Source organism: Podarcis melisellensis (assembly GCF_964234715.1).
Source record: "Podarcis melisellensis genome assembly, chromosome: 15".
In the NCBI taxonomy this organism is placed as follows: domain Eukaryota; kingdom Metazoa; phylum Chordata; class Lepidosauria; order Squamata; family Lacertidae; genus Podarcis; species Podarcis melisellensis.
In genome coordinates, this window is record NC_138532.1 from 22,459,170 (window position 1) to 22,486,689 (window position 27,520).

The 27,520-nt window shown below is 45.5% G+C and overlaps 1 protein-coding gene across 3 annotated transcripts in view; it reads left to right on the plus strand.

The window, feature by feature from the left end:
• Positions 1-27,520, plus strand: part of GRIK4 (glutamate ionotropic receptor kainate type subunit 4) — a 467,636-nt gene that overhangs the window by 409,652 nt on the left and 30,464 nt on the right. For all 3 annotated transcript variants that reach the window (XM_081889776.1, XM_081889778.1, XM_081889777.1), the window contains 2 exons: positions 12,112-12,225; positions 24,925-25,034. In XM_081889776.1, coding sequence (XP_081745902.1) covers positions 12,112-12,225; positions 24,925-25,034 — 224 coding nt within the window. The remainder of the gene's footprint in view (positions 1-12,111; positions 12,226-24,924; positions 25,035-27,520) is intronic.

Genomic DNA, 27,520 nt, shown 5'->3' on the forward strand with positions numbered 1-27,520 from the left:
ATCTGTGTGGAATGTTGGATAAGCAAAGCATTATTGATGCTTTTAAGGGCTACTGTGCCTTAAATAAAATAAAAAAAATCATGTTTTCAGGTTCAGTCAATGTTATTGCTTCCTGTTGAGCACAAACATGGGATTAGTCTTCAATTTCATGATGAAAGGAAGAAGAAAAGAAAACTCTCCTCATTTTGGGAGGAGCAGAAGTTGATTAATTGAGGAATTCATCATTATATCCCTAGCAATTGTAGAGAGAAAGCAATGAAATAGGTCAAATCTGGAAGGAGAAAGGTGTTAATTAACATTGCAGGGGTCCTTTTGGAATGCAGCTTGTTAGTAGATATTATAGAAAGAACTTGGTCGTGGTGAAGGGCATTGCTGGATAATAAGTGTTTTATGGAAACACCTTTTTAAATACATTTTTAGCTGATTGTGGAAAAACAATGCCTCAGCAGTACTGAAAGTTCCAGCATGACCCAACATGTCTTTGACCAGAATGACAAGAATTAAGGCTCACCTGGGAGTTAAGGAGATGCAGTCGCTCCTTCTAAGCACAGAGCCTACCTAGTATCAATAGTTATGTTGTAGATTTGGGTTTAGGTCTTTATAGCATGCAGCAAACAAGAGTTGCATTTGGCTGAGAAAGCAACACAGTTGTTAGGCTAGTGAAGTGCAAAGGACTATGGAAAAATGCTATTTATTAAACAAAGACCTTGAGAATCAACAGGATAATCAATTTATCTTGTTTAACAAACTTTGCCAGGGTAACCCGAAAAGGGTTGCTTTTTTTCCAGCTGAGCTGCCTTTAATTACTTACAGTGTTTTCTGCAGAACTCAGCAAGCTCGGATACCCATGAAGTGGCTTCTGTTTTTACAGTTCTGTGTGCATATTTTGAACCAAAATGGAATCCAGAGGGGAGACTGCGAGAAAGCATTTGCATAGGTTATTTCTTAAGTGTGGGCTGACACTTCCGTAGTATTTTATCTGCAGGCAGCACGATTACACTCTGGAGCCTTGACCCTGAATTTTTCAGAGCTGCTTCTCAGGTTTGCCCTCCACCTCTTTTGTTAATTGTGCCTTGAAGATGCAGGCTGTGAACATGAGAACTAAAGAAGTCATGGAATATTTTTTTAAGTTTGCTGGACACAGAAAGGTGCAATTATACCAGGTCAAACCCAGGAAACTTCCCAGCCATGATGACTATGTTCGCTGATTGCTGGGAATCACAAGTGGGGGAAATGCTGCCACCCTCCAGGCCCAGCTCTTGGGCTTCTTGAAGGCATGTGCCTAGCCACTGTGAGAACAGGATGCTAGACAAGATGGACCAGTGGCCTGGTCTACGGGGCCCTTCTTGAGTTCTTAAGAGATGCCAGGGACTGATCCTGGGACTTTCACCATGCAAAAGCATGTGTTCTACCACTGATCTACAGCCTGCTGTAATGTGGTGTGCCTCTTTGGAACCAGTTGTAGATTCCAAATTTTACTCACCTGTTTGTCAAAGATGTGGGCCTCCCAATTGTTCCATTGCAGATGAGCCTCCCTACCATTCCTGCTGAATACAGATGACAGTGAGACTAGGCATCCTAAACGGGGGGGGGGGATGCATCCTGTTTCACCACTTGAGTCGAAGCAGGAAGAGCCACCATGCCCTGCACCATGCTGCCTCTGCCACTGGAGCAGAATTAGCACTGGTTATCGGCTTCCGATGAGATAATGTGAGATCTCACTGAAATCTCGCAAGACTTTGGTGAGATCTCACTGGAAACTAGCATTGATGCCAGAACCGTTTCTCCACCATTTGTGGAGATAGCAGAGTGAGTGAGGTGCCTGCAGTGGTGCCACCTTGGGGTTCCACTGCTCAAGGCAGCAGCTTCACCCCATTTCATGGGCAGACCAAGCCTAGTCCTACAATAAGTTCTCCATTTTGACTCTACCACGCACTCACCATGGCTTCTAAATTAAGGATGCTCCTAAAAAAACCAACCCTCATCCAAGTTTTTCCTTATATTTTGGAGTTCTTAATTACTGGGTTTTGTTTCTGAAGAGGAAGTGAAGCATTAAGAATTACAACCTACTCTCTTTTTGGAAGAATAGGAGCATCAGAAGAGCTTTCCTGAATTAGGCCAAAGCTCCAGCTGGTTCAGTAGGCTGCTTCCCACGGTGGCCAAACTCTGGGAAAGCCCCAAAGTAGGTCTTGAATGCAGGACTAATCTGGTCTTCAAGGTATTCAACCTCAGAATATAGAGGTTGCATATTGCTCAAAGCCATTGATTGACCTATGCTCTATGAATTTTCCTAATCTTCCTTTAAAGACATCTAAGCTAGGAGCCATCACCACATCCTGTGGCAATGAATTTCATAATGAATAATGCACTCTGTAAAAAAAAAAAGAACAAAAAGGTCCTTTCTTTTATCTGCCTGTAGTAAAGGATCAAGTTCATACTTCTATTTTGAAGATGCAGGTTCCCTGGAGTGTAAGATATGTGCAAAAAATTAAAACTGTGTTTCTGAGATACAGGTCACGAATTACAGAACCATACAGCAATCGTCTCTAAGAGATAGATTAGCAAAATGTAATTCTCAGGTTCCTCTCTCATATTACAGACAATCTGCCCAAGTCTCTGGAAGGAAAGTGCAAGAGAGCAAGCTCTCTTTAACATTACCTGTGCTAGACTCAGGTGAAATCACCTTTTGCACCCCAGCAGGTGTTTCAGGCTAGCTTTCTTTGCCTTGTTTGGCAGGAGATACCTAAACAGCTGGAGAGGCAGGAGCAAAACACCAGCCCTGGGACAGTGCTAAGTGTTGCAGGAGTCTTGCTTAGCAGGTCGCCTCTCAACAAGTTGCCAGCTGCCACTGTAAAGCAGAGTGGAACACCATTTGTCACCATTAGGGTCAGAATGAGCTCCATCAGCCACCATAGCAGGATCATCCATTGGGAGGGATTCCATCCCCGCACTTAAACTCCCAGTGTGTTTAATTGCCAAGTTTGTGGAACTCAGTTAATAACAGCCCTGTGAAACGTCGGCATCTTCTGTGCATGCAGAGACAGCATCAACATTTAATGACAGCCGAGTCGGGTCATCCTTTTAATTTCAAACAGCAGTCTGTCAAGGGACCCTCTGATGCAGGGAGCATTTTGTTCAAATTTAAGCAATCTTCTGCCTGGGAAGCATCCAGAGATACTGATGCTACTCTAATATGCTATGGAAATCTTCCACTTTGCTTGTATGGCAAGAAAGTACAGAGCTAGTGAAGTATGCACGTAAGAAGTTGCATGTCTGTTGGGACACAGAAAGCACAAAAAATCTGTTTCAACTCTAACTACCTTCCCTTGTGACCTTTTGGAGCTGACGATGCAGAGGCATAACCAAAGCTTTGTGTCGGTGTGTCAGGAGACCTCTGCAAGGATTGCGCCCAGGGCAGCTGCCTATTGGAGGAAGGGGGTGGGGTTGGGGGTCCAGAACAGGCAGAGGTGTCATTCCAGAGCAGCAAACGGGTGACTCAAAGGGCAGGCATGTTGTCATAGCTGGTGCAAATTTCGGCTTCCTGTATGTGCGTTATTACAATCTGTCACAAGGAACCTAGGAAGCTGTCTTAGAATGAGTCGGACTGTTGGTCCATCTAGCTCAGTAGAGCCTACACTGGCTGGCAGCAGCTCTCCAGGGTTTTAGGCAAGGGGTCTTTTTCAGCCTTACCTGGAGATGCCAAGGATTCAACCTGCGATTTAACTTCATGCAAAACAGATGCTCTGCAGCTGAGCTATCATCCTTCCCCAGATGCCTGTTTTCAGTTAAAAAACTGGGCATAATCTCCCAAACAACTAAATATATAATGAAAATGCCAAGCTGGAATCAAGATCAAAATCAGAAACCAATGCAAGGAGGCAGCATATTAGGCTGAGACCTCACACCAGGCTGAGCACTAAGCTCAGAGGTCAGGGCTTTGCAGATTCCTGGCAAACAGGAATTTATGCACAAGGGTCTTCTGACTTGATGTGCTGGCTAACAGGTCTCCCAGCCTAGATGGCCCCTTGAAGCCCAGAGCTCAGTTTGCCAGCCTTGCAATAGAAGCAGAGCACAAGTGATGCCTGAAGTTAGGCAATGGTGCCTGCCTACTGGGGGCTTTGGTTTGAGTCCCCCACGGGCACCTTGGGCCACCATACATTTAAATCAGTAGGATACCATTTTAAACAGTCACAACTCCCCCCCCCCGAATCCTGGGAACTGTGGTTTATTGAGGGTGCTGAGAGCTGTTAGGAGACCCCCATTCCCCTCCCAGAGCTACAACTCCCAGAGTTTCCCATGAAGAGAGATTGCTAAATGGGAATTGTAGCTCTGTGATGGGAAATAGGGGTCTCATGACAACTCTTGGCACCCTTAACAAACCACAGTTCCCAGAATTCTTTGGGGGAAGCCATGACCATTTAAAGTGGGATCGTGGTACTTTAAATAGATGGTGTGAACATAGCCGTAGTTTCCTTTTCTCAGGATATGTGATCTGTAATGTAGATTCCTAGATGCAGCGATGGAGCAAGCCGATTGGGCGCCTGGGGCATCGTGCGTGCCCTGCACCCTGGGCTGACCCAATCGCCTGTGGAGGTGGGGCCAGCTGGGGCAGGACACTCTGTGGGGCCTCCGAGGAGTCTGCCTGCCTCCTCTTACTCAGCCACCCTATAGCTGAGGGGGAGGCGGCAGGCGGACCGTTTGGGGGAGCCCGGAGCCTGTGGGTGTCGAAGCCACCGCATCTCTCCCAGGAGAGACGCTTGGCTCAGGCGCACTGCAGGCCCCGCGGTGAGTGCCGCCCGGCATTTTGTCACCCCCCTCAGTGGTGACACCTGAGGCAACCCACCCCCACTACACACACCCTCCCTCCACCCCTGCCTAGATACTCCAGGTATGCCTGCAAAACCAGCACTAGCTGTCTTTTTGCTCAAAGACTTTGTGTTACTATCAAGGGCCTTTTGCCTTTTAATTCATTCCAACACCTTTATGCAATAGCAAAGTCCAATATGCTGTGCAGACTGCACTTGACAACATCCTGCTCTGCAGATACGGCTGAGGTGTTAAATCAAAGCACTGGGTGCGGAGTTTTGCTGAAAAGAATTCCTTTGCCCCATCTGTCACACAAAATCCAATAAATAGACACAATGTGAGGTTAGGGTGAGGGTTGCTATGAGCTTACCAGGAAACCGAAGAAGGCACCCACCTTTGATCGAGGAGAACCTGTTGCTCCATTCCTGCATCCCACCAAACAGAGCTCTTTTGGGCTTGAAATCTCACCCACACTGAACTTAAAAGATGCTGATGACAAGACTTGTTTTGTTAACAGCAAGTTTCACCATTTGGAGCAAACTGTCCTCTCTCCCTTTATGTCCTGGATGCGACCTCTCTGCTGCTTTCTTAATGAATTTCACACTTTCTAAAAGGAACACTGAGCCAGATGCCCAGATGCTGCAAATCCTCTCATTTTTCGGGACTTTACTGAGCTGCACATATTGTAAAACTTATGCAGACATTTTGACCCCGTCAAACAATCATCGCTCACCAGGAGAAATAAAACCTGGCGCTTTGGCTTATGTGCTCTGGGTCTTGATGGAGGATGGAAGGGTGCTTGTTATTTCTTTGTGTGAGGTCTCTGTGTGTGGATGTTCTTGTTTCTTTGTTGTCAAAACTGATGCTTAAAAATAATAGGGCTTTTAAAAAATCTGCGCCGCCACAGGCAGGGCTGCCTTTTGGAATTATTATAATCTGCTTCAGTATACACAGAGTTCTACATAAGACTGAATGCGAAACCTAGACTTTGTAACGGGAGGGGCGGAGAAGGGGGGGACTTCCATGGGGGTGCTATTTCTCCAGTTTTCCACTGGTTATTGCAGAATCAAAGATATGGCTTTGCACCAATTTTTGATCCCTGTTTAGGAGCTGGTTGGCAGAAGGGGCTGTTTCACCCAGAGTAGACCAGTGGAAACTAATGGACCTAAGTTACAGTCATTAATTTCAGTGGGTCAACTCCATGTAGGGTGAGCATTGGTTGGAATCTGGACTCTGTAGCTCTGGCTACATCTTCAAGGGGCCCCAGGAGATTTGATTATTGGCATGTGTTAAAGGACACACGATGGTCATGACTTTATATATATATGATGGTAGTGCTTCAGAAACAACTATAGGCAGAATGTCACTCTGCAAAATGTCTGTCTGCCTTACTGAGAAGAGAAATAAGATATGGAATAAACTGTACTATAATACTAGGGATAAGTTGAGGGAGAGAGCTCCAGCTGAAGACAGGTAAAGGTGGTGGTGGTTGAGCAACGGAAAATAATTCCACAAGCTGGGCACCATCAATGAGCAGGTCCTTCTTGATGTGCCCACCCACTGCGCCAAAGACTGGGGAGATTGCTGTTACCTCCTGCACTTGCATTCTTCCCACAGGGATCTGCTTGGCCAGATTGCCAGAACAGGATGCAGGAATAGACAGACCCTTCTTATGTCCCTATGCAAGACAACTATGGGAACACAATGAGGGCCTCTCCTGATGCCCAAAGTGCACAGGTGGGCTCCTAGGGGAGGAGACCAGGCCTCCAGGTATCTAAGACCCAAGCCAGTTACAGTTTTAAAGCTCAGGGTGTGTAAAGGAAGGCTTCTGTAGTTGGTCCCACTTTAGCTGCACCTTTAGAAATAGCTCAAGTCATCTTTGGATGACCAGACTGAAATATTGCTGCTGTCTTGACCCGTTTGCTAGGCTCATGTACCGCCAGCTTCTTCTTTTTCATCTAGTTTTTATTTTATGTTATTCTCCTAGAAGGGCAATAAAGGAGATGTCCGCACAAGCCAAGACTTTTGTTTTCTCTTCACCCGCTTTTTATAGCCGTCTCACAGAGAGTTGTCTTTTGTTAGCGGGTGATGGCTTGAAAGGATTTGCAGGCCCTGATCAGAAAGGAGATTGTGTATAGATAGTGCATAGATGATATATAGATATATAGATATATAGATATATAGATATATAGATATATAGATATATAGATATATAGATATATAGATGATATATAGATAATATATAGATGCTTTCGTAGATTTTCACGGGTACAGGAATGTAGGTTTTGGTGTCCTCGGGTGTCTTCCCGTGTAAAAGTTGGGGTGTCTAGGCGACGTTTCGACGAGGTCTCACTCGTCATCTTCAGGCTGGTGCTTTCGGCTTCTTGTTACTGGAACAGAGCAGGATCTCAGTGTTTGAGTTCCTATAAATACTGTTGAGGGGGTGTGGTGTATAGCCTCCAATGTTCTGGGCAGAGGGGAAGTTCCCAGGCTAGTGTGCCTTTTCTTCTTTTGTTCCTTAATTACTTGAGGGATATCTTGAGTGATTTCTTGAGTGATATCCTGAGTACCACTTAGGTGGGTCATTAGGTGTGGATTAGTTGCTAAAGTCTTTGTGTCTTGACCTCTTGAACTTTGTGAAGAGTTTTTCTGAGAAGATGGCTGTATTGCACTTAGTTGTGCTCTGGCTTGGCTTCGTGTATAGGGGCGAGCTGTGGTTTTGTGGCCTGTGTCAGCCAGATCTGTGTAGGGATTGCAGGTGGGTGCAGCATCAACAAGTGCAGCAGGTGGGATTGCAGGTGGGTGCAGCATCAACATGAACAAGCGTGACGACACATCCCGCTTGCCAGACATCTGGAAATTAGCCCTCCCCACAAAAACTGACACCAGATCCAGAGGCACACAGAACGCCATCACCAATCAACCACACCAGACCCAAACCCAGACCCTCTCCACAGATAAATTACAGACACCATCCAGTAGCCAAACCATGGTGGCACCTCCGGATGCTGCACCCACCTGCAATCCCTACACAGATCTGGCTGACACAGGCCACAAAACCACAGCTCGCCCCTATACACGAAGCCAAGCCAGAGCACAACTAAGTGCAATACAGCCATCTTCTCAGAAAAACTCTTCACAAAGTTCAAGAGGTCAAGACACAAAGACTTTAGCAACTAATCCACACCTAATGACCCACCTAAGTGGTACTCAGGATATCACTCAAGAAATCACTCAAGATATCCCTCAAGTAATTAAGGAACAAAAGAAGAAAAGGCACACTAGCCTGGGAACTTCCCCTCTGCCCAGAACATTGGAGGCTATACACCACACCCCCTCAACAGTATTTATAGGAACTCAAACACTGAGATCCTGCTCTGTTCCAGTAACAAGAAGCCGAAAGCACCAGCCTGAAGATGACGAGTGAGACCTCGTCGAAACGTCGCCTAGACACCCCAACTTTTACACGGGAAGACACCCGAGGACACCAAAACCTATAATATATAGATATATAGATATATAGATATATAGATATATCTATATATAGATATATAGATATATAGATATATATCTGGCAGCAGTGAAAGGATCAGGCACCCAACACTGCGAGGTGCACATACAACACACCTGTCATGTCATGTTTACAACTTGGGTTATGAATCCTGGGTGATAAATTCCCCATTTAATGTCTCACAAGTCTCTCTACAGCAAGGAGCCCATGAAGCCCAGGGGCATGAAGTGCAAGTTAGTATATTCAACAATCCATTTTCAGAAGCAGCACAGCTGCCTCATACCTTGCAAGTAATACTGACAAGTGAGGGAGGCAGTGTGGTACTCCCCATTTTTAATTCTTTTTTTTTTAAAGCAATTCCATCCCATTACAAGAAAGCGATAGTAATAAAAATCATATTTAAAATTAAAATCCTTATCTCGGTTACATGATGATTAAATTGGAAAGAGTTTTTAAAATATTAATTTGCATTGCACCATTGACAGCTCTTATTTTTCATCAAAGAGTGCAACATCTCCTCCTCCGTTTGTGGGTGAGCTGAGGGTAGATGCATCTCACGTCTTCATTTTCTGCAAGGTCTTTTTTAGCTGAGGGAGGTGATGGTGGCGGCAGCAGCTGCAGCAACTTCCCACTGAAAAATATTTATTGCCCCATGGGAAATGATTTCATTACCCTCCAGCCAGTGGAGGCAGGCCCAATAAGGTGAATGGGGCATGGCCCTACCAACCTCTGTCTGCCCTCAGTCAACCCCACCCTGCCTCCCTCCCTCCCTACTTAAATCCAGTCCAGGCTGTTGGCCCTGCCTGTCAGCTTTCTCAGTGTTTTCCCTCTTAGAACTCAGCAAGGGGTAGAAGGAGGAAAAGAGTGAGGAGGAGAATGGAGACAGAAATAGATTTAATTGTGTCTGCTTCTCATTGACTCTGGCTCCCCCTACTGTTGGTCTTCCCACCTTGTGTCTATACCAATTCCAATGACCACCAACCACCACTGCCCCCAGCAATGGTATGTCATGGTTTACGAACATGGAAAGCTGCCATGTACTGGGACCCAGTGTGGTGTATTGGTTAGAGTATCAGACTAGGACCTGGGAGACCAGGGTTCAAACCCCTACTCAGCCATGAAGCTCACTGGATGACCTTGGGCCAGTCACTGTCTCCCAGCCTAAACTACCTCACAAGGTGGTTTTGCAGATTAAAGGAGGAGGAGGGGAGTCATGTAACCACCTTGAGCTCCTTGGAGAAGAAGGATGGATACAAATAAATGCAAAAAATAAATGAGTAATTCAGACCATTGGTCTGTCTAGCTCAGAACTGCCTGCGCTGACTGACAGCATCTCACTCTCCAGGGTTTCAGGCAACGGGAGGTTCCCCCAGACCTACCCAGAGATGCCATTGGGGACTGAACCTGGGATCAATCCACCACTGATCCACAGCCCTTTCCTAAAGGGTCCTGGGAACATGTGGCATCTGTTTCCTTGAGGGAAAGTATTTGCATGTCCAACACTAGGTAGTTTTTTCACATCTTGCCTCCTGTACCTGGGCAGCAATGTAATTGGACAGCATCCATCCTGGGATGCAGAGGGTACTGCACAGCCCATAGTCAAATCCAGGGAGGGAAAGATAACTAAAACTAACCCACGGTTCTTGTTGGATCATAGACCTTCAGATGCAAAGGAGTCATCCCACTCTCCACCCAAGCTTTGATTATATTTTTACAACTGCCTTGATTATAGTCTGATATAGAAATGTGAGGGAGAACTGTCAGAAACAAATCTCAGGGGATAAGCAGCTCACAGCGGCTCCATCAGCCAATCAGTGTCACGGGCTTCATTAGTGCAAGGAGGATGCAGTACAGAGCTACAAAAGCTGAAGCCCTCTAGGGATATTCTGGCTGAGTCTGGCAAAGTGGTAGTCAGGGGAGCAGAGATTCAGGACCATGGAGAGCTCCCTGTAGAACCAGGTAGCACACCCTGGGCTCACTCATGCTTACCTTTGCTCTGCATATCTAGGCACATGTCTGAGCCTTCCAGGTCCAGGTCTGAGCAATATGTGGAAAACCCAAATTGTTGTTTGCTCTGGTCCATTGGTAAAGATCATGTTTCCTTGGGGAAAGTGTTATAGCAGGGTGGGACGGCGAAAGCACATGGATACAAGCTGGTGAAGTGTGGGCCTCTGCCCAGAAAGTGTAGGGCAAAATATAAGTGTGGATAAGCCCTCAGGGTTCGTCCAGACTTTCTTCTGCACCATGCTTTCAGATAAAGACCCACACTTTCCAGGTCCGTATTTGAGTGTTTTTCTTTTTGATCCTGCCACTTTTCCTGGGAAAACCAATTCAGTGGTAAACAGTGGGTTTTCCTAGGGAAAGCAGTGGTAAAACAACAACAACAACAACAACAACAACAACAACAACAACAACAAGCCACTTGGACACAGACCTTAAAAGCACAGACATATGCCTGGAAAGTGCAGCGCAAAAGGAAATCTGGATGAGCCCTCACATAGATCTGGCCTTCACATGTAGCAGAATGAGTTGGCAGAATCCTGAGATGATGGAGACTCACTTCAGACTGTAGGTAGGGTTGCCTTAGTTTTCCCACGTACTAATTAGGGCTGTGCAAGGCACCTCTAACACAGTTCAGGCCCCAATCTGGGCCAGACCTGACCCAGACCCCAAACCCAAATAGGGGCCTTGGAGAGCCCTAATTAGTACATGAGGTGGCAGTGAGAAGGGTGAGGGAGAAGATGGTGATAGTAGAGACTCGTGCCTGGACCATCTCCTGCACTTACTTTCCCCTGCCCACAACTGCATGTTTAATCCATGTTTTAAATCCTAATTAAGCATTCAATTAGCAGCAGGCAGGGTGAGAGGGAAAGGAGATGGGACCTGGGATTTGTCCAGACTGGGTGCACAGCCCTAGAACCAATCTTCCAGACAGTATCAAAATACCAGCCCAAACCACAACAACCCAGCACGTCAGGAAGAAAGGTCCCAGCCCTTCCTGAGCTACTTGTCAGATTGCAGAGAGCATTAGGTTTTTTCTCCCCTTTTAACACAGAGTATTACACATTTGTGATTTCTCCTACCCACATGAAATCATGCCATCCATTATTCCATCTCAGTGCTATTCCATCTCGTGGCCACCTCATTCTGCAACATGTGTCACCCAGGCCAGAGGAGCTGGGAGGCATTGCTCCCATGTGCATGTGGAGCTGGCTAGCGATTTATGTAGTTCTGCAGAGAGATGTGTGTGTCAAGAGCCATCTCTCTGGAGGAAGCCTCCCTGGAAGTTAAAGGGGCCTCGTTCTATTATACAGCATGTGAGTGTTCCAGAATTGGGGTACCTCTTGCAGCCCTTGGGCCTGGGAGGTTGAAGGAGGAGGTTGCTCTGTGGCTACTGATGGTTTGGAGGAAGAGTTTCCTGAGTCCAAAGAGGGGCTAAGCTATCTCCTCTGGAATCAGGGATAGAGTTCTCACTCTCCAATGAAGCTTCTATTGAGATCTTTGGAGTCTGCTTCCTGGAGGGCTTCAGGACTCAATTGCCTGCATCTTCACAGCTCAGGACTCTTGGGTGACCTGGAGTGAGTCACTATTTCTCAGTTGAACCTACCTCACAGTGTTGTTGTGAGGCTATCTACACCTATGGCATTTGGAATTGGCCTCTTGCCTCTTGCTAAGTCTGACCTCTGAATAAGAAGTCTTTTGGAGACCAGTCACTCCATACTCTTTTGCTGCCTCCTGCCCTCATATCTCTTGGGGAAGAGATATTGATCTTCACTATGTTCTCTTCTTTTTAGAAAGCTGATTTGGCAGTGGCTGGCCTGACGATTACAGCCGAACGAGAGAAGGTGATTGATTTCTCCAAGCCGTTTATGACTCTGGGGATTAGCATTCTTTACCGAGTTCATATGGTAAGAGACGTCTCTTAGAAATGTTTCTGCTGTGAGAGGTACCTGCATGCAAACACTTTCTGGCTAAGGAAGGGAACAAAGACTTATGGAAACTTTTCACTATTTAGTCATTTCAATTCAAAACATGGCAGAGTCAGCTAGAGTTGGATATTTCACCAGGAGGACAAAATTTGGTCAACTCGCTCGTCAAATTATGTCAAATATGGTCCAGTATTTTAAAAGCATCAACATTTTTTAATGAGTTTATTTGTATTGCTTTTCTTCTTAAGGTTAAACATATGCAACAACAGAAAATATACAACAAAAACCTCTCCCCGCTTAGTAACTATGGTGAAGCACAGAATATAACCATGTTATGCAACACATCAAAAAGCAGAGACAAGCCATCTTATCCAATGCAATAGAATAAAAATAGCCCAGTATCAGAAATCAAACCAAGCAAAATGTTCTATATGCTTTAGGAAGTCACCCGTTGTCTGTCTTGTCCATATGTATAACAAAACATTGCCATTCTGCCATAAAGTTATAAGTGTCTTTTTTCTCCCCCCCCCCCCCTTGCCATTTTTGGCTTATTTGCATTTTTTTTCATTTAGAGGAATCTGCCACAGCTTTTGGTACCATGTCATCAGAGTTGCTTCTCCCAATCCCTTCCAAAATCTGGCAGTCAACAACCTGGCCACTACCAGAAACTAGCCAATTATTGGTTTAAAGTGAACGTTTAAGTTTTTGCCTGAAAAATGTTCAGCAGGCTAACTCACTTGTCTTTTGTAGGTGCTGGCCAGTAATTTTGTGGGCTTTTGTAAGGGTGGAATCCCAAAGTGTTAGCATTATGAGAACAGTGAACAATAGAATCATAGACCGGTTTTGATACTTGCACTAATACAAAAATTAGATAGCTGTAATTGTGAAACAATCGCTTTAATAAAATGTTAACCAATTGTTTTTATCTTGTTATATATTGATTCTGCACATCTGCAAGGGAGCTCAGGACAGCTTATATATTCATCCCCTCCTTTATCTTCATAACAGCCCTATGTGGTAGGTTAGGCTGAGAAGGAGTGACCAGTCCAACCTCAGCTAATGAGCCAAGTGAAGATTTGAACCTTGGTCTCCCTGGGTCCAACACTAGGCGAGAAAGAGAGAAACTGTGGCCCTCCAAATGTTGCTGGACTCCAGATCCCATCAGCCCCAGCCAGCATGGCCACTGGTCAAGAATGACAAGAGTGGTAGCCCAGGGTCAGGAGAGAGCCAACAGTAAATCACACCGTTTAAGTTGAAGTTAATTCTCTTTATTAGCAAGAACACGATCTGCATAGACTTGGTGGAGTGTCAGGCCTAATGAGCACAACAGCTTATCCCTGGTAGGTCTTGCCCCCATGGATCAGTTGCCGAGGCTGCAAGTCCCCACCTTCCCGCTACCCTCTAAGTACCCTTAGATCTCTGTGGATTTTCCCAAGCAACCAGAAGCCAACCTCTCCTCTGCCCTTTTCATGCCTCTTCTGGTTCTGGGAGACCAGGGGGTAGGGGAGCTTGTCACAGCAGAAGGGAGAGACACTCTGGATTCTTCACTAACCTGACTCATCTTGGCCTCTTGGCTTCCCTCCTCCTCTGCTTCTGTTTCTGGACTTCAGTCTGCCACAGACTCTCCCTGCTCACTAAGCCCTGTTACCTCTTCAGCTTCCAACACCTCCTCCTCTTAGGCTTCTCCCTCTGAAAACGTATTGTCATCCCACCACCAATCCCCAGGCTCTGAGCCCTCTTCCCTGAGTGGTTCCCCAGGTGGTTCCTCCCGCCATTCCTCATCCTCTGCATCCAACCAGTCCATGACACCCAGCCACATCTGGCGGGCTGCAGGTTCCCCATCTGTGCACTTTGCAAGAGCCTTTGTCACTGATGATATCTTGCATGTCTGTAGTTCTAGCAGGTAGCAGTGGGAGGAATATTACAAGCTGCTGGGTTTCCCCAAAATGCTGCAAGGCCTGCCATCACTCCTAAGAGGTCACCTTGGCACCCACATTGACATATCTTCAAACACCTTCCTTTTCTCCCAGACTTCTTAACAACTTCAACATCCTGTATGACTCAGTGCTTTTCACGTCATAATTTGTTCAGTCAGTTGGGCTTGAGGAAGGTATTTCACTGTTAAGTTTGTTTTCTAAATGTTTGCTTTTGTTATGTTTAGTGCAGGGTTTATATTGTCCCTACTGGATGGTTTTAATCAATTTTATCGCAAGGCGCCTGAAGGCCTTAGTGTGAACAGATTCATATATTTTATATCATCATTATTGTTTGCCTTGAAAGGTGGGGCAAAAATTAAGCAGTGAATACATTTTATTGTAAATCACCTAGAGGCCTTAATGTGAGCAGGCTCGTGTGTTTAAAATCCTCATCATAATCATCTGCCTAGAAAATTGGAGCAAAAATTCATATATGAATAAACCAACAACCTGGAGTGTATGTGGTCTGCAGCTCCATGGCAGACCCCTCACCAGTTGAAGAACCTGAGTTGAGTAATGCCAGCTACCCTCACATACAAGAGCAGTGAAGAGGAGACAGAAGCCATCAGCTGAGGATCTGAAGTGTGAGGAATTCTGTGTGTTCAGGAAGCGAGTGAGAGAGGCGAGGGAAGCCAGCGTGGAGCAGTGAGGCCACAGATAAGTTGGCAGCCCTTGCACCCTGTGGATGAGGGCTGTACCTTAGCCTGGTCTGGCCAGCTGCCCAAACCCTTTCCCTAAATCCCTCCACAATATCAGACATACAAAATATCCTTTGTCAGACACAAAATGTTTTGATACTAATCCTACCTTTGCCCCTAGCTGCACCTAGGTGAGAAAAGATGCCAGAAATTTCCTGGCTCAGGGAAGGGAAAATCAATAAAAAAGCAAGATTACTTTGAACTAAAAAAGGCAGATAAGGAAAGGCAGAAGCGGGTGCTTAAGGGCAGGTTCTCATTCTTTGCTGGTCTTTTACAGTTTTTGTTTCTTTCTGGTTTATTCCTGTTATGCCACCCTGCTGGTTGGACTGAGACATGAAAACGTAGTCTTCTGGGACTTGCTGTCTAGGGTGGACCCCCTGTTGTCAAGGTTTCTGCTGATGTCAAAATCAACCCTGCTCCTTACACCGACTCCCAAACCTATCAGTTCCAAGCAATTGCCAGCAGTTTGGCAAGGCTATCTTATTCTTGCACTACTTTGCCTCACTTCCTTCCTGGCATCCCCTTGGCAGGAGAAACAACATTGTCTTCCTGATGCGCAGCAACTAATGGGAAATGGTCCCCGTCGGGAAAAGGTGGGGGACCCTATCCATAATATGCCACCATCAGAGAGCAAGTGAACAACAAGAAAGTGTTTGCAGAGCTGTGCACCAAACCATGGGTACCATTTACCTTCATAGAATTGTAGAGGCTGAAGGGGCTTCATCAATCCCCGCCCCCCATGAAAGGATCCCCCTCCTCTGGACATGTTCCGGTTTGTCAATATTCTTCTTAAACTGTGGTGCCCAGAACTAGGCACAGTACTCTAGGTGGGAGCTTACCAAGGCAGAATAGAATGGGACTATGACTTCCCTTGATCGTGACACTATACTTCTGTTGATGCAGCCTAGAATAGATTCAGGGGTTTTTGCTGCATCACACTGTGGACTCATGCTAAGCTTGTGGTCTACTAAGACCACTAGATCCTTTTCACATGTACTACTGGTAAGACAGGTGTCTCCCATCTTATATTTGTGCAGCTGGTTCTTCCTGCCTAAATGCAGAACCTTACATTTGTCCTTATTGAAATTCATTTCCTTTGTTTTGGCCCCATTTCCAATCTGTTGATGTCGTACTGAATTCTGATTCTATCTTCTGAGGTATTAGCTACCCCTCCCCATTTGGTGTCACCTGCAAATTTGAAGTGCACCACCTCTATTTCTTCTTCCAAGTTTATTTACAAAGGTGTTGAACAACACAGGACAGAACCCTGCAAACTCCACTTGTCACTTTGTTCCAGGATGATGAAGTACCATTGGCAAGTACACTTTGAGTTCAGTCAGTCAACCAGCTACAAATCACCTAGCCTACATTTTACCAGCTTCTCTGCAAGAATTTCATGGGGGAATTTGTCAAAAGCCTTACTGAAATCAAGATACATTACATCCGCAGCATTCCCTTGATCAACCAAGCTTGTAACTCCTTTTTTAAAAAAAAAAAAAGAAATAAGATTAGACTGGCATGATTTGTTTTAGAGAAACCCATACTGGATCTTTGTAATCACAGCATCCTTTTCTTATGTGCTCACATGTTGTTGTTGTTGTTTAGTCGTTTAGTCGTGTCCGACTCTTTGTGACCCCATGGACCAGAGCACACCAGGCACTTCTGTCCTCAACTGCCTCACGCAGTTTGGTCAAACTCATGTTTGTAGCTTCGAGAACACTGTCCAACCATCTCGTCCTCTGTCATCCCCGTCTCCTTGTGCCCTCCATCTTTCCCAACATCAGGGTCTTTTCCAGGGAGTCTTCTCTTCTCATGAGGTGGCCAAAGTATTGGAGCCTCAGCTTCACGATCTGTCCTTCCAGTGAGCACTCAGGGCTGATTTCCTTCAGAATGGAGAGGTTTGATCTTCTTGCAGTCCATTTGACTCTCAAGAGTCTCCTCCAGCAGCATAATTCAAAAGCATCAATTCTTCGGTGATCAGCCTTCTTTATGGTCCAGCTCTCACTTCCATACATCACTACTGGGAAAACCATAGCTTTAACTATACGGACCTTTGTTGGCAAGGTGATGTCTCTACTTTTTAAGATGTTTTAAGGTTTGTCATTGCTTTTCTCCCAAGAAGCAGGCATCTTTTAATTTCGTGGCTGCTGTCACCATCTGCAGTGATCATAGAGCCCAATAAAGTAAAATATGACTCTTTAATTATCTGGGACCTGTTGTAAGACCTTACGAAGATGGAAACCATAGTTCAGGTATCCCCAAACTCAGCCCTCCAGCTGTTTTGGGACTACAATTCCCATCATCCCTGACCACTGGCCCTGTTAGCTAGGGGTGATGGGAGCTGTAGTTCCAAAACATCTGGAGGGCCAAGTTTGGGGATGCCTGCCATAGTTCAATGGATCTGCAGGATCTGGCTGTTGTAGCTGAGCTATATGATCCATGAGCTCATGTGATCTATATGTGCATGTGTGTGCACACACCCCCAGACACCGCCAGCCTATCAGAAAGAAGGGTTCCAGCATGGGGCAGAACAGGAGATCACACACTGCATGCTTCTGCTGATGCTATAGCTTGGCCCTTAACTGAACAAGTTTATCCATGTGGATATTTGAAGCTTTGCACTGGGTAAGAGCACCAGGCTATTTGCTGTCTTGTGGGGAAATGGCTTCCTTGGTCCTGCTGTCCAGGATCCTTTTCAGCTTCTTCAGATCCTTCAGATCCTTTGAGCTTCTGCTTCTAGGCATCCTTCTCCATCCTTCTGGGTTCTCATTCCATTTTCTTTTCAGTGCACAGAAGGAAAATTGCGCTCTCTGAGTTTTGTTCTGTTTCTTTTCAGAACTCATCCTTAGCCAGTGCTGTTTTCTGTTTGCCTGCTTCCATAGGGACTGTGTGCTGTACTAGTTGCACCTATACAAAAACTGACTCGAAGTCATTAGTGTTTCCCAAGAGCCACAAGTCCAGAATATTTGCACTGAAAAAGTTTTGAATGCAACACTTGCTTATACCTGCTCTGTATTTCAATACATTCTCCATATGTTCCGTGGGCAATAAGAACACACACTTGATTTCCCATCAGCTGAGCAACAACATAAACAAAGCACTAAAACAATTATAGCAGATTCACAGCTTCTGCCCTTGAAATATCTGCGGCTGGTAAAGATGCACCCGTCCTCACCAATACAAACAGAGCTTGCGCATCTCTTTCTCAGTGGAGTCCTTCTGACTGCCAAGAACAAACAAGTAATTAAAACCCACTTAGAATTCTGTTGCCTCTGCTACGTGGTGAATCAAGGATCAATGCATGAGCGCATCAGAATGGTTCCAGCATTTCCCCCACGCTTTCTGATTCACCATATTCGTATCTTACACTTCATCCTAAGAGCTCAAGTAAAGGAAAGTTGTTCCAAATTCACAACAACCCTGAGAGGTGGTGAGTTGCCCGATGCCATCTAGTGGGTGTTACGGCTGATCGGGGATTTGAACCTTGTCCTTCCCCCAGGGCAAGTCTAACATTCTGTTCAGAGTGCTAGCCGTTTTGGGGAAATACAAAGCATAGAAAAGTATCATTTTCCTTCTTCCCAGGAGGGGGTCTGTATCATGAAACAGAGAGACATGACTTGACCCTTCGGGCTGTATGAGATTTTTAAAAACCGAAACCCAAAAACAGCCGGTGTGCTTTGAGGTTCCCTTGTGCTGGGAAGCGTTTCTTTTTTTTAAAAAAAATAATTTTTATTAGGAATTTAAACAAAACATATTATCTTAAAACATATCCTTAATCCCCCCCCATTCCCCCCCATAAAACAATCCACCCTCCCCTCCCCCCAGACTTCCCTCAGTTCCAATCTCTGGTTTCTCTATAAATGCTATTCTCTGCATGTTACAAGATTGTATAAATCCTTAATTTATCTGGCTGGTTATAATCAATAAAAAGTTTGTGAGTGTTTATTCAAAGCCTACTAAGGAGTCCAATTCACTCTGTTGCAGCTTTAAATACTTTGTACAAAGTTCCCATTCATCTTTAAAATCACAGTTATCCTTGTCCCGTAGTTTATGTGTCAATTTTGCCAGTTCTGCATAGTCCATCGGTTTCTCTTGCCATAGTTCTTTAGTCGGGGTTTCCTCATTCTTACATCCTTGTGCTATTAAGACTCTTGCTGCCATTGTCGCATGCATGAAGATATTTTTCAACTTCCTTAGCAGGTCTTTTCCTACAATCCCTAACAGAAATGCTTCGGATTTCTTAACAAATGTTAGATGGAACATTTTCTTCAGTTCATTGTATATCATTTCCCAAAACTTTCATTACAATCCCACCACATATGGTAAAATGTCCCCTCCTTTTCCTTACACTTCCAACACATATTTGAACTGGTGTTATACATTTTTCCTAACTGCACTGGTGTCATATACCATCTATACATCATCTTCATATAATTTTCTTTCAACAAAGAACAATCTGTAAATTTAAAATGTGCTGGGAAGAGTTTCTGAGGGTTGTCTTCAGCTAAATTCTACTCCAGACTAGACCCACTGATGTTAATGAAAAGCCACCAGCTTCCCTACACACCATCTTGGGGGCTAAGATCAGTGGAGGAGGCCCTTCCCTCAGAGACTCAGGATAGTGATGGACCTGTGGCAGCCCCTAAGTTGTAGAACTCCCTTCTCACAAATAGGGAGTTGTGCCTGACACCTTCTCACAAATAGGGAGTTGTGCCTGACACCTTCAATACAGGCAACTCCCTATTTAATTGCATTCAAGGCAGGCACGGCCATTGCCGCAAACCTGAAAGTGGCACGGAAAGAGGCAAAAACAGCCCTAAAAGAGTGCAAAAGCAGTGTCTAGCAATCCCATGGGTCTTTGCAAGTATAGTCATAGGAGCCCTTGCACTAACCTTTGAGGCCTATGGAGAGTTGGAGTTTGAGCAAGGTGGTTGGTAGAGTGTTTACAGTCTTTTTAAATGATGTTCCCAGTACATGCGATTTCACTGAAGCAGTTTCCCACATAAATGGAGAATTCCCTGTATATTTTGTTGTTGTTGTTTAGTCGTTTAGTTGTGTCCGACTCTTCGTGACCCCATGGACCAGAGCACGCCAGGCACTCCTGTCTTCAACTGCCTCCTGCAGTTTGGTCAAACTCATGCTGGTAGCTTCGAGAACACTGTCCAACCATCTCGTCCTCTGTCGTCCCCTTCTTCTTGTGCCCTCCATCTTTCCCAACATCAGGGTCTTTTCCAGGGAGTCTTCTCTTCTCATGAGGTGGCCAAAGTATTGGAGCCTCAGCTTCACGATCTGTCCTTCCAGTGAGCACTCAGGGCTGATTTCCTTAAGAATGGATAGGTTTGATCTTCTTGCAGTCCATGGGACTCTCAAGAGTCTCCTCCAGCACCATAATTCAAAAGCATCAATTCTTCGGCAATGCTGAAGACACACCTGTTCACCCTAGCTTTTAAGATTCGAGATGTATATTATTAGGACCCACCTTCATCTGTGATTGCAATTTTTTTTAAACTGTTACGCCATTGTATTTTCATTGTTCTAGCCCACCCTGCAGATAATAAAGCGTGGTGTTATTGTTACAATAATTCTCTTAGGTTCTTTGATTTTGGTGGGTCTGCTCTGAGTACGATTTGATTGGTGACGACCCTGAATGTTTCCCACCACTTGACTGAAAGGGGCCATGAGCTATGTGATCCACTCCCTCCTGGGACACCATAGAAAATAAATCTGGGGACTGTGCATACTTTCCCTTTTCTCCTTTCTTCAACAGCACCCCCCCCCCAGCAAAAATCCAGCTCCCCCACCTCACAATCCCTCTGCTGGTTTTGGAGAACAATCTTGTAGCTTAGCATTAATACAACACATAAGAGCAATGTGGCAATTAGCTAATTAAACCGATAAATATTTATTTAACAATGGCAGGCATGATAACTAATCACAGCAGTCGTCCTTTAAAGATCTGGCTTGCACAGCGCAAGGAGGGAAGCGCCAAAGACCCATCTGCTCTCCTCCTTGCCTCTTCCCTTCGCATTTCAGCGAGGAACACTGCAGCTAGCGTCACGTTAATCTGCGGCTGCCATCAGACATTTCCTAACAAATAACCACAAATAAATTTCCTGCCCAGTCTCCCTGTCTCCATCCCCCTCCCCAACTCTAATGGCATGTTTATTTTCTGTTCCCCATCATTTCTTTTCCTGCCACCCTCCCGAACCCAGCCTCCTCACCCGTTCCCCATTCCACACACATCTGTTTTCTCGCAAGTAACTATATATGGCAAGTTTAAATGGGCCTGTCATTTTTCTCAATTGCACTTGTTGTGATTTAATCAAATATGGATTCCTGACACAGGGACTCTAATGGGGCATCCGACCCACTCTATGCCTCCCTCCTCTTCTCATTCATGCTAATGGAATATTGTGGAGTTGAGTGGTTGCATCTGAACTTTGGGCTGAAGCACTTGGCCTATATAGCTGCATTGTCAACTGGGAGGCAGTGGAAGGCAAGATAGCATTGTGGTCTGAATTGCAAAATGCAAGCCTCCTCAGACTTTGCATTACATCGCACCTCCATACGGTGTATTCTCCAAGGCCTTTGCTCATGTTTATATGGACACTTTCTTCAGTTCGGCAAACCTTTTTTTACTCCTCGCTGCAGCCCAGGGATCTGCAGGTGTAATAGATAAAATTGGGAATGAGCTGCTAATGAGTTCCAAATCGCAAGGATGGACTGTTCTGTTTTAGACTGCTGCTGGACCATAGGGATGGGGAGCAGGGGAAGAGAAATTCACATTTAAAGGTGAAACTGCCTAATTCACACTTTAAAAAATAGTCCAAAAACCAAAACACAGTCATCCTTTGAAATCTGTACTTCTCTGAAGTACTCCAGCCAAATAATTTGTACTGAGATCCATACAGTAAGATGGGCATTAAAAATGCATATATTAGTGAAAATGCATTATATCACAAACTTACGCAGAAATGGGGAGAACTGAACTTGAGACTAGGGAAAGGAGAAACAGAGGAACTGAACAGATTCACCCATCCCTGATGGGTTGCTTCTATGCAAAAGAGGTCTTTCTTGCTCTCTCTCTCTCTCTCCCTCCCTCCCTCCCTCCCTCCCTTCCTTCCTTCCTTTTTAGCAGTTTATTGTGAGAAACAGCAAGGAGAGGAGTGAGCTAGATAAAATCCCCCCCCCAAGTTTTATACATATATAGTATATATTATATGAAGGGAATTTGTTTGATGTACAAGTAATAGAAGGATGAGTATAATCTGCTGTTACATAGGCAGGGCATTCTGGTTCCATTAATGCAATGTCCTTCATCCCTTCTCCACCTTTGCAAATGACGGTGTCTTTCTGCCCCTATATACATTTCTTCACATACAAAGTGATGTCTGCACAGATCATGTCGTCACAACCCAGAATGTAAGCTGTTCAGATTGATTTTCAGTGTCAAGACCTGGGAGCAGGCATTCCAGGATAGGTATGGCTGCTTTGCAATTTGTTTGTTCAAAGGTCCACCGACAATGAGAAGATTGTGAGACAGGGGAAGGGAGGGCGTTTGAGGCTTGGTCAAAATGTCCCCCCCCCGCCCCTTGGTTCACTCTGAGTTCTTTATTTGTGTCCTAAAGTGACTCTTTGCAGCATTCAAACTTGTTGGCATCTGTCTCTCGCAAGAGACAATAGAGTGTGCCTCTGGGGATGATTATACTGTGAGATGATGAATGACATAACAACTAATCTGCATGGCTAAGGTGATGTAAAATCCATAGTTCTTTGGGGCCACAGCAGAGGAGGTATGCTCTATGGAGACATTAGCTCTCTATGCTTTGGGGCAAAAGCCACCCTCCAGCTAACTTAGGTCAGGGGAAAACATGGCACAGACACCAACTACTCCTGCACTGAACTTTCAAGCACCTTCATCTTGAAACAGTTGGGTTTCTTCCACTCGTAGACAGAGAAGGATTGCCTTCCCGAGTCATTCATCTGCCTGCAGATCCAGCATTTCCACTGTACAAATACAATGCTCATGCAAAATGGTTGAGCTTGCAGCAAACAGTGTGACTGTTTGTGGGCCTCTGCAACATGGCTCCCTCTCTCCCTAGCATCAAACAGCAAAAAGAAAAAACAAAGGACAATAGTCCCACTTCATGGAACACAGTAACACAAACATCCTGTTTCCATCACTTCCCACTCTGTGGAGTCAAAACATATACCTTCATGTGATAGACAACAATCCCATGACTGCAAGCACGGAGCAGGAATTCTAACATCTTTCTCCCTCTATCCATCACAGCAGCATAGGTGCAGAATGGGATTTTGGGAGCAGTAGGGATGCCAGCTTTTACACCTTGTCCCTCTCTGGCACTTGCTTCCATCTGGCCATTTTATTGGTTGCAGAAGAGAGAGCCGGTGCCCAGGCTAGGAAGCCCTTGTCCTTGGCAACTGCCTCTTTCTCTGCTCTTTCAAGAACTGGCAATGTTTGCCAGCAGAATCTGAAGCTCAGCTTCAATAAAGAAGAATACCAGGAAGGCAGAAAAGCAAATAAGGAGGGATGCAGAACCAAGAGGCTGAGTGATAACGGGAGAGGACTGCGTTCACGAGTGGATGCAAAACAGGGAGCAAATGAAGCCTGGATTTCCCCACAGCTTTATTAGAAAGATTACTCTGAAATGTGTATAAGGGAGAAAAAGAGAGATGCGAGAAGAGCCTGCTGGATCACGCCAGTGGCCCATCTTGTCCAGCATCCTGTTCTTACAGTGGCCAGCCAGTTGCCTGTGAGAAACTCGAGCACAAGAGCCCTCTCCCCTCCTGTGCTTTCCAGCAACTGGTATCCAGAAGGATCGCTGCCCCCAACTGTGGAGGCAGAGCAGAGCCATCAAAGCTAGTGGCCATCGATAGCCTTTTCCTCCATGAATTTGTCTAGTCCTCTTTTGAAGCCTCCTAAGTTGGTGGCCATCGCTGCCTCCGGTAGAAATGAGTTCCATAGTTTAGCTACGCATTGCATGAAGAAATACAGTGGTACCTCGGGTTAAGAACTTAATTCGTTCCAGAGGTCTGTTCTTAACCTGAAACTGTTCTTAACCTAAAGCACCACTTTAGCTAATGGGGCCTCCCACTGCCGCCACACCACCGCCACACGGTTTCTGTTCTCATCCTGAAGCAAAGTTCTTAACCCGAGGTAATATTTCTGGGTTAGCGGAGTCTGTAACCTGAAGTGTCTGTAACCCAAGGTAAAAAGGTAAAGGGACCCTGACCATTAGGTCCAGTCGTGGCTGACTCTGGGGTTGTGGCGCTCATCTCACTTTATTGGCCGAGGGAGCCGGCGTACAGCTTCCAGGTCATGTGGACAGCAAGACTAAGCAGCTTCTGGCAAAACCAGAGCAGCGCATGGAAACGCCATTTACCTTCCCGCCAGAGCGGTACCTATTTATCTACTTGCACTTTGACGTGCTGTTGAACTGCTAGGTTGGCAGGAGCAGGGACCGAGCAACGGGAGCTCACCCTGTCACGGGGATTCAAACCGCCGACCTTCTGATCGCCATGTCCTAGGCTCTGTGGTTTAACCCACAGCGCCACCCGCATCCCTAACCCGAGGTACCACTGTTCTTTTTCCCCATCTGCCCCGAATCTTCCAACAGGCAGCTTCATTGGATGTCCATGAGTTCTAGTGTTAAGAGGGAGAAAATCTTCTCTGTGTCCACTTTCTCCAAGCCATGCATAATCATACACACATCTACGATGTCACCTCTTGCTCACCAAACGAAAAAGCCCCCAAACCTTTTCTTTTGGGCAGTGAGCAAGGGAGCTGCCGCTGCACTGCTTCCCTCCCCCCCCCCCATCTTCTTCAAGGACCCTAAAATGTCCTTTGCCTGCTGCCATCTCTATCCCCACCACCACTTGCAAGTCTTCTCCATGCTGCATTTACTCTATTACTTTGTAGAACCGAAGTTTGTTTGGAAATATGCCTCTCTGTTAACCCTTTTCTTCTTTCTCCTCTACCTTAGGGGCGCAAACCTGGCTATTTCTCTTTCCTGGATCCATTTTCTCCCGGTGTCTGGCTCTTCATGTTACTCGCCTACCTCGCCGTGAGCTGCGTCCTCTTCTTAGTGGCCCGGTACTGTTAACTTTTCTTAATATCTCCCTTTTTTCCCCGTCCTCACAGTGCCACCTACTGTCAGCTTCTGGGAATGGCATGGAGAACTCGTAACTTGCGATTGATTATCAATCGCTGGAGGGAGAGACAACTCTGCAGTAGTTAGTAAAGGAATTGGCTGCAAGGGCACTGCACAAGTTCATAAAATTATACAGGTGGAAGAGGAGAGAGCCAATGAGGGGTTCAGCACCTTGTCAGTCAGCATCCTGCCCTGGGCTATGGTAGTTGCTGTTGTCAACAGTGGAGGCTGTGATTCAACTTGGTGCCTCGCTTGCTGGTTTGCCTGGATTTTTGCAAAGAATGCTGAGCCAGCTGGGCTTTATCTGAATCCAGCAAAGGCACTTCTTATGTTTATTAAACAAACACATATTGAGCACAGTTACACCTTAACTGTTGAGCCCCTGCATATACACTCCTGCTTTGTAAATTAAAGGACATCTGTGGACCACAGGGGTTCTAGTGGGCCCCTCTTACAATGGGTGAAATAAAAAAATATACAGTGGGGGCGTTTTCCAGGTCTAATGCATTGTCCTGTGTGTGCCTTGTTGCACGCACTGGAAGAACTAGCAATAGGACAGGCAGCAGCGGAAGACAAATCCAGAGGATTGGTTTGCATTTGGGCTGGATTGGTGCTGCTCATACGGAAGGAGCCTTGAAGCCTCAAGAGGGGAAATTCAGGGATTAACATCCACAAAGTGCAAACAGACAGCACATTGCACTGTTTGGATATGAAATCCATGGCAGGTGTTTTTTAAAAACTAGATGTTTTAAGTGCTCGCTGTGAAAACCGGCAGAAATGGAAGGGAGAGCACACATTTATTGGGGCGTGGGTTTAGAGGGAGGGGTTGTAGAGTAAGTAAACTTACAGATTTTCCAAAATTTCAGAATGTGCCTTTTGAAACAGGGGGCTGGATTTTGGTTTGCAGCAACAACACAGTGAAATAAATTACACATCTGCTGTCAAAAAATACTGTGCAAACATAAGAATCCTCCCTCCTGATTGCTCTGTTTACCTAGAGTTTGCTTGAATCAACAAAACAAAGATTAAGAACCTCTGTGTTTACCTGGCGGGGGCAGGGTGAGGGGAGAGGTGGTCACATGTGGGGCATGTGGGGGAAAAAGATGCAAAACATGAATTTCAGCAAATCATTTGAAAGCTTTACAGTAAATATAACTAATTGAGTGTGGAGGGGTTTTAACAGCCCAGTCCTGGAGCATAAGAGAATTTCACCAGCTAAAACAATGGGGCGCCCGGCTGCAAGAGGGGCAGGATGAGTCATACCCCTCTATATGTATCACATTGCAGGATCAGGCCTTCATAGCCAACCAGTTCACACTGCAATAGACCCATTGGCGACCACTGGATTAGAACTACTATACTAAGAACATTTCATAGAATCACAGAACCATAGAATTGTAGATGACCTGAGGATCATTCTAGTCCACCCCCCTGCTGTGCAGGGATTTGCAGCTGTCCCATACGGGAATGAACTTGTGACCTTGGTGTTATCAGCGCCTCGCTCTAACCAGCTGAGCAACTCAATCAATTAGGGATTGCATAAATCTAACTTGATTCAGTGGGACTCACTCCCAAGTAAATATGCATAGGACGTGCTCTGCACCAGGCTTGCAGAATGCTGTGAATCACAAGTGGGAAGAGGGTGGTTATGCTCAAAAGGCTCTGGTTGGCCACTGTGAGAAGGAGATTCTGGACTTTTGCCTGAACCAGCCAGCCAGGCTCTTGGTATATTCATATGATTGCCTATTTAAGGAAACATCTGTTCATTTAAATATTGATTTCTGGATTTACTTCTGAAAACAGCAAATACAACCTTAACCTCAAACTAACTAAGACTGAATGCTGGTGGTGGAGGGGGGAATCCACTTGTTTTAGAATTTAAACTAGATTACCATACCAGTGCTAAGCATACTTAGATCCTCATCCTATCCATGTTTACTTGGCAGTGAAGTTAAAATGAGTTCAGTGGGACTTACTTCCTTGATAAGTGTGCTCAGAATTTCAGTCTTCAAGAAATAACATCCACACTTGAAATCAGTGGGACTTATTTAAATAAACACACACACACACTTACTTGTTTAATACCAAGATGCTAAGTGGATTAAACCCAAAGCTTCTGATCTGCAGATCACAGCTACAAGTTCCTTCAAGGCTCTTCGCACCAAAAAATTCATTCAGCCATTTTCTTTCGATGTTGATGTACACCCAAAAGGGTTTCAGAAACTGTGACACACACACACTCCCCAGCGCCTCTCACCATCCTTGCCCATTGCTCATGCTGATAAGGTGTTGAATTTGCAAAGCCTGGGGAGGACCCCCGTCCCCCGTCCCCCAACTCCCATTATCATCTGCCGCAGATGATAAAACAAAACTTTCTGTTGCCTGAGTGTTGTTGTGGCTCTTTCTAGTCTAGTAAGCAGAGTTCTCA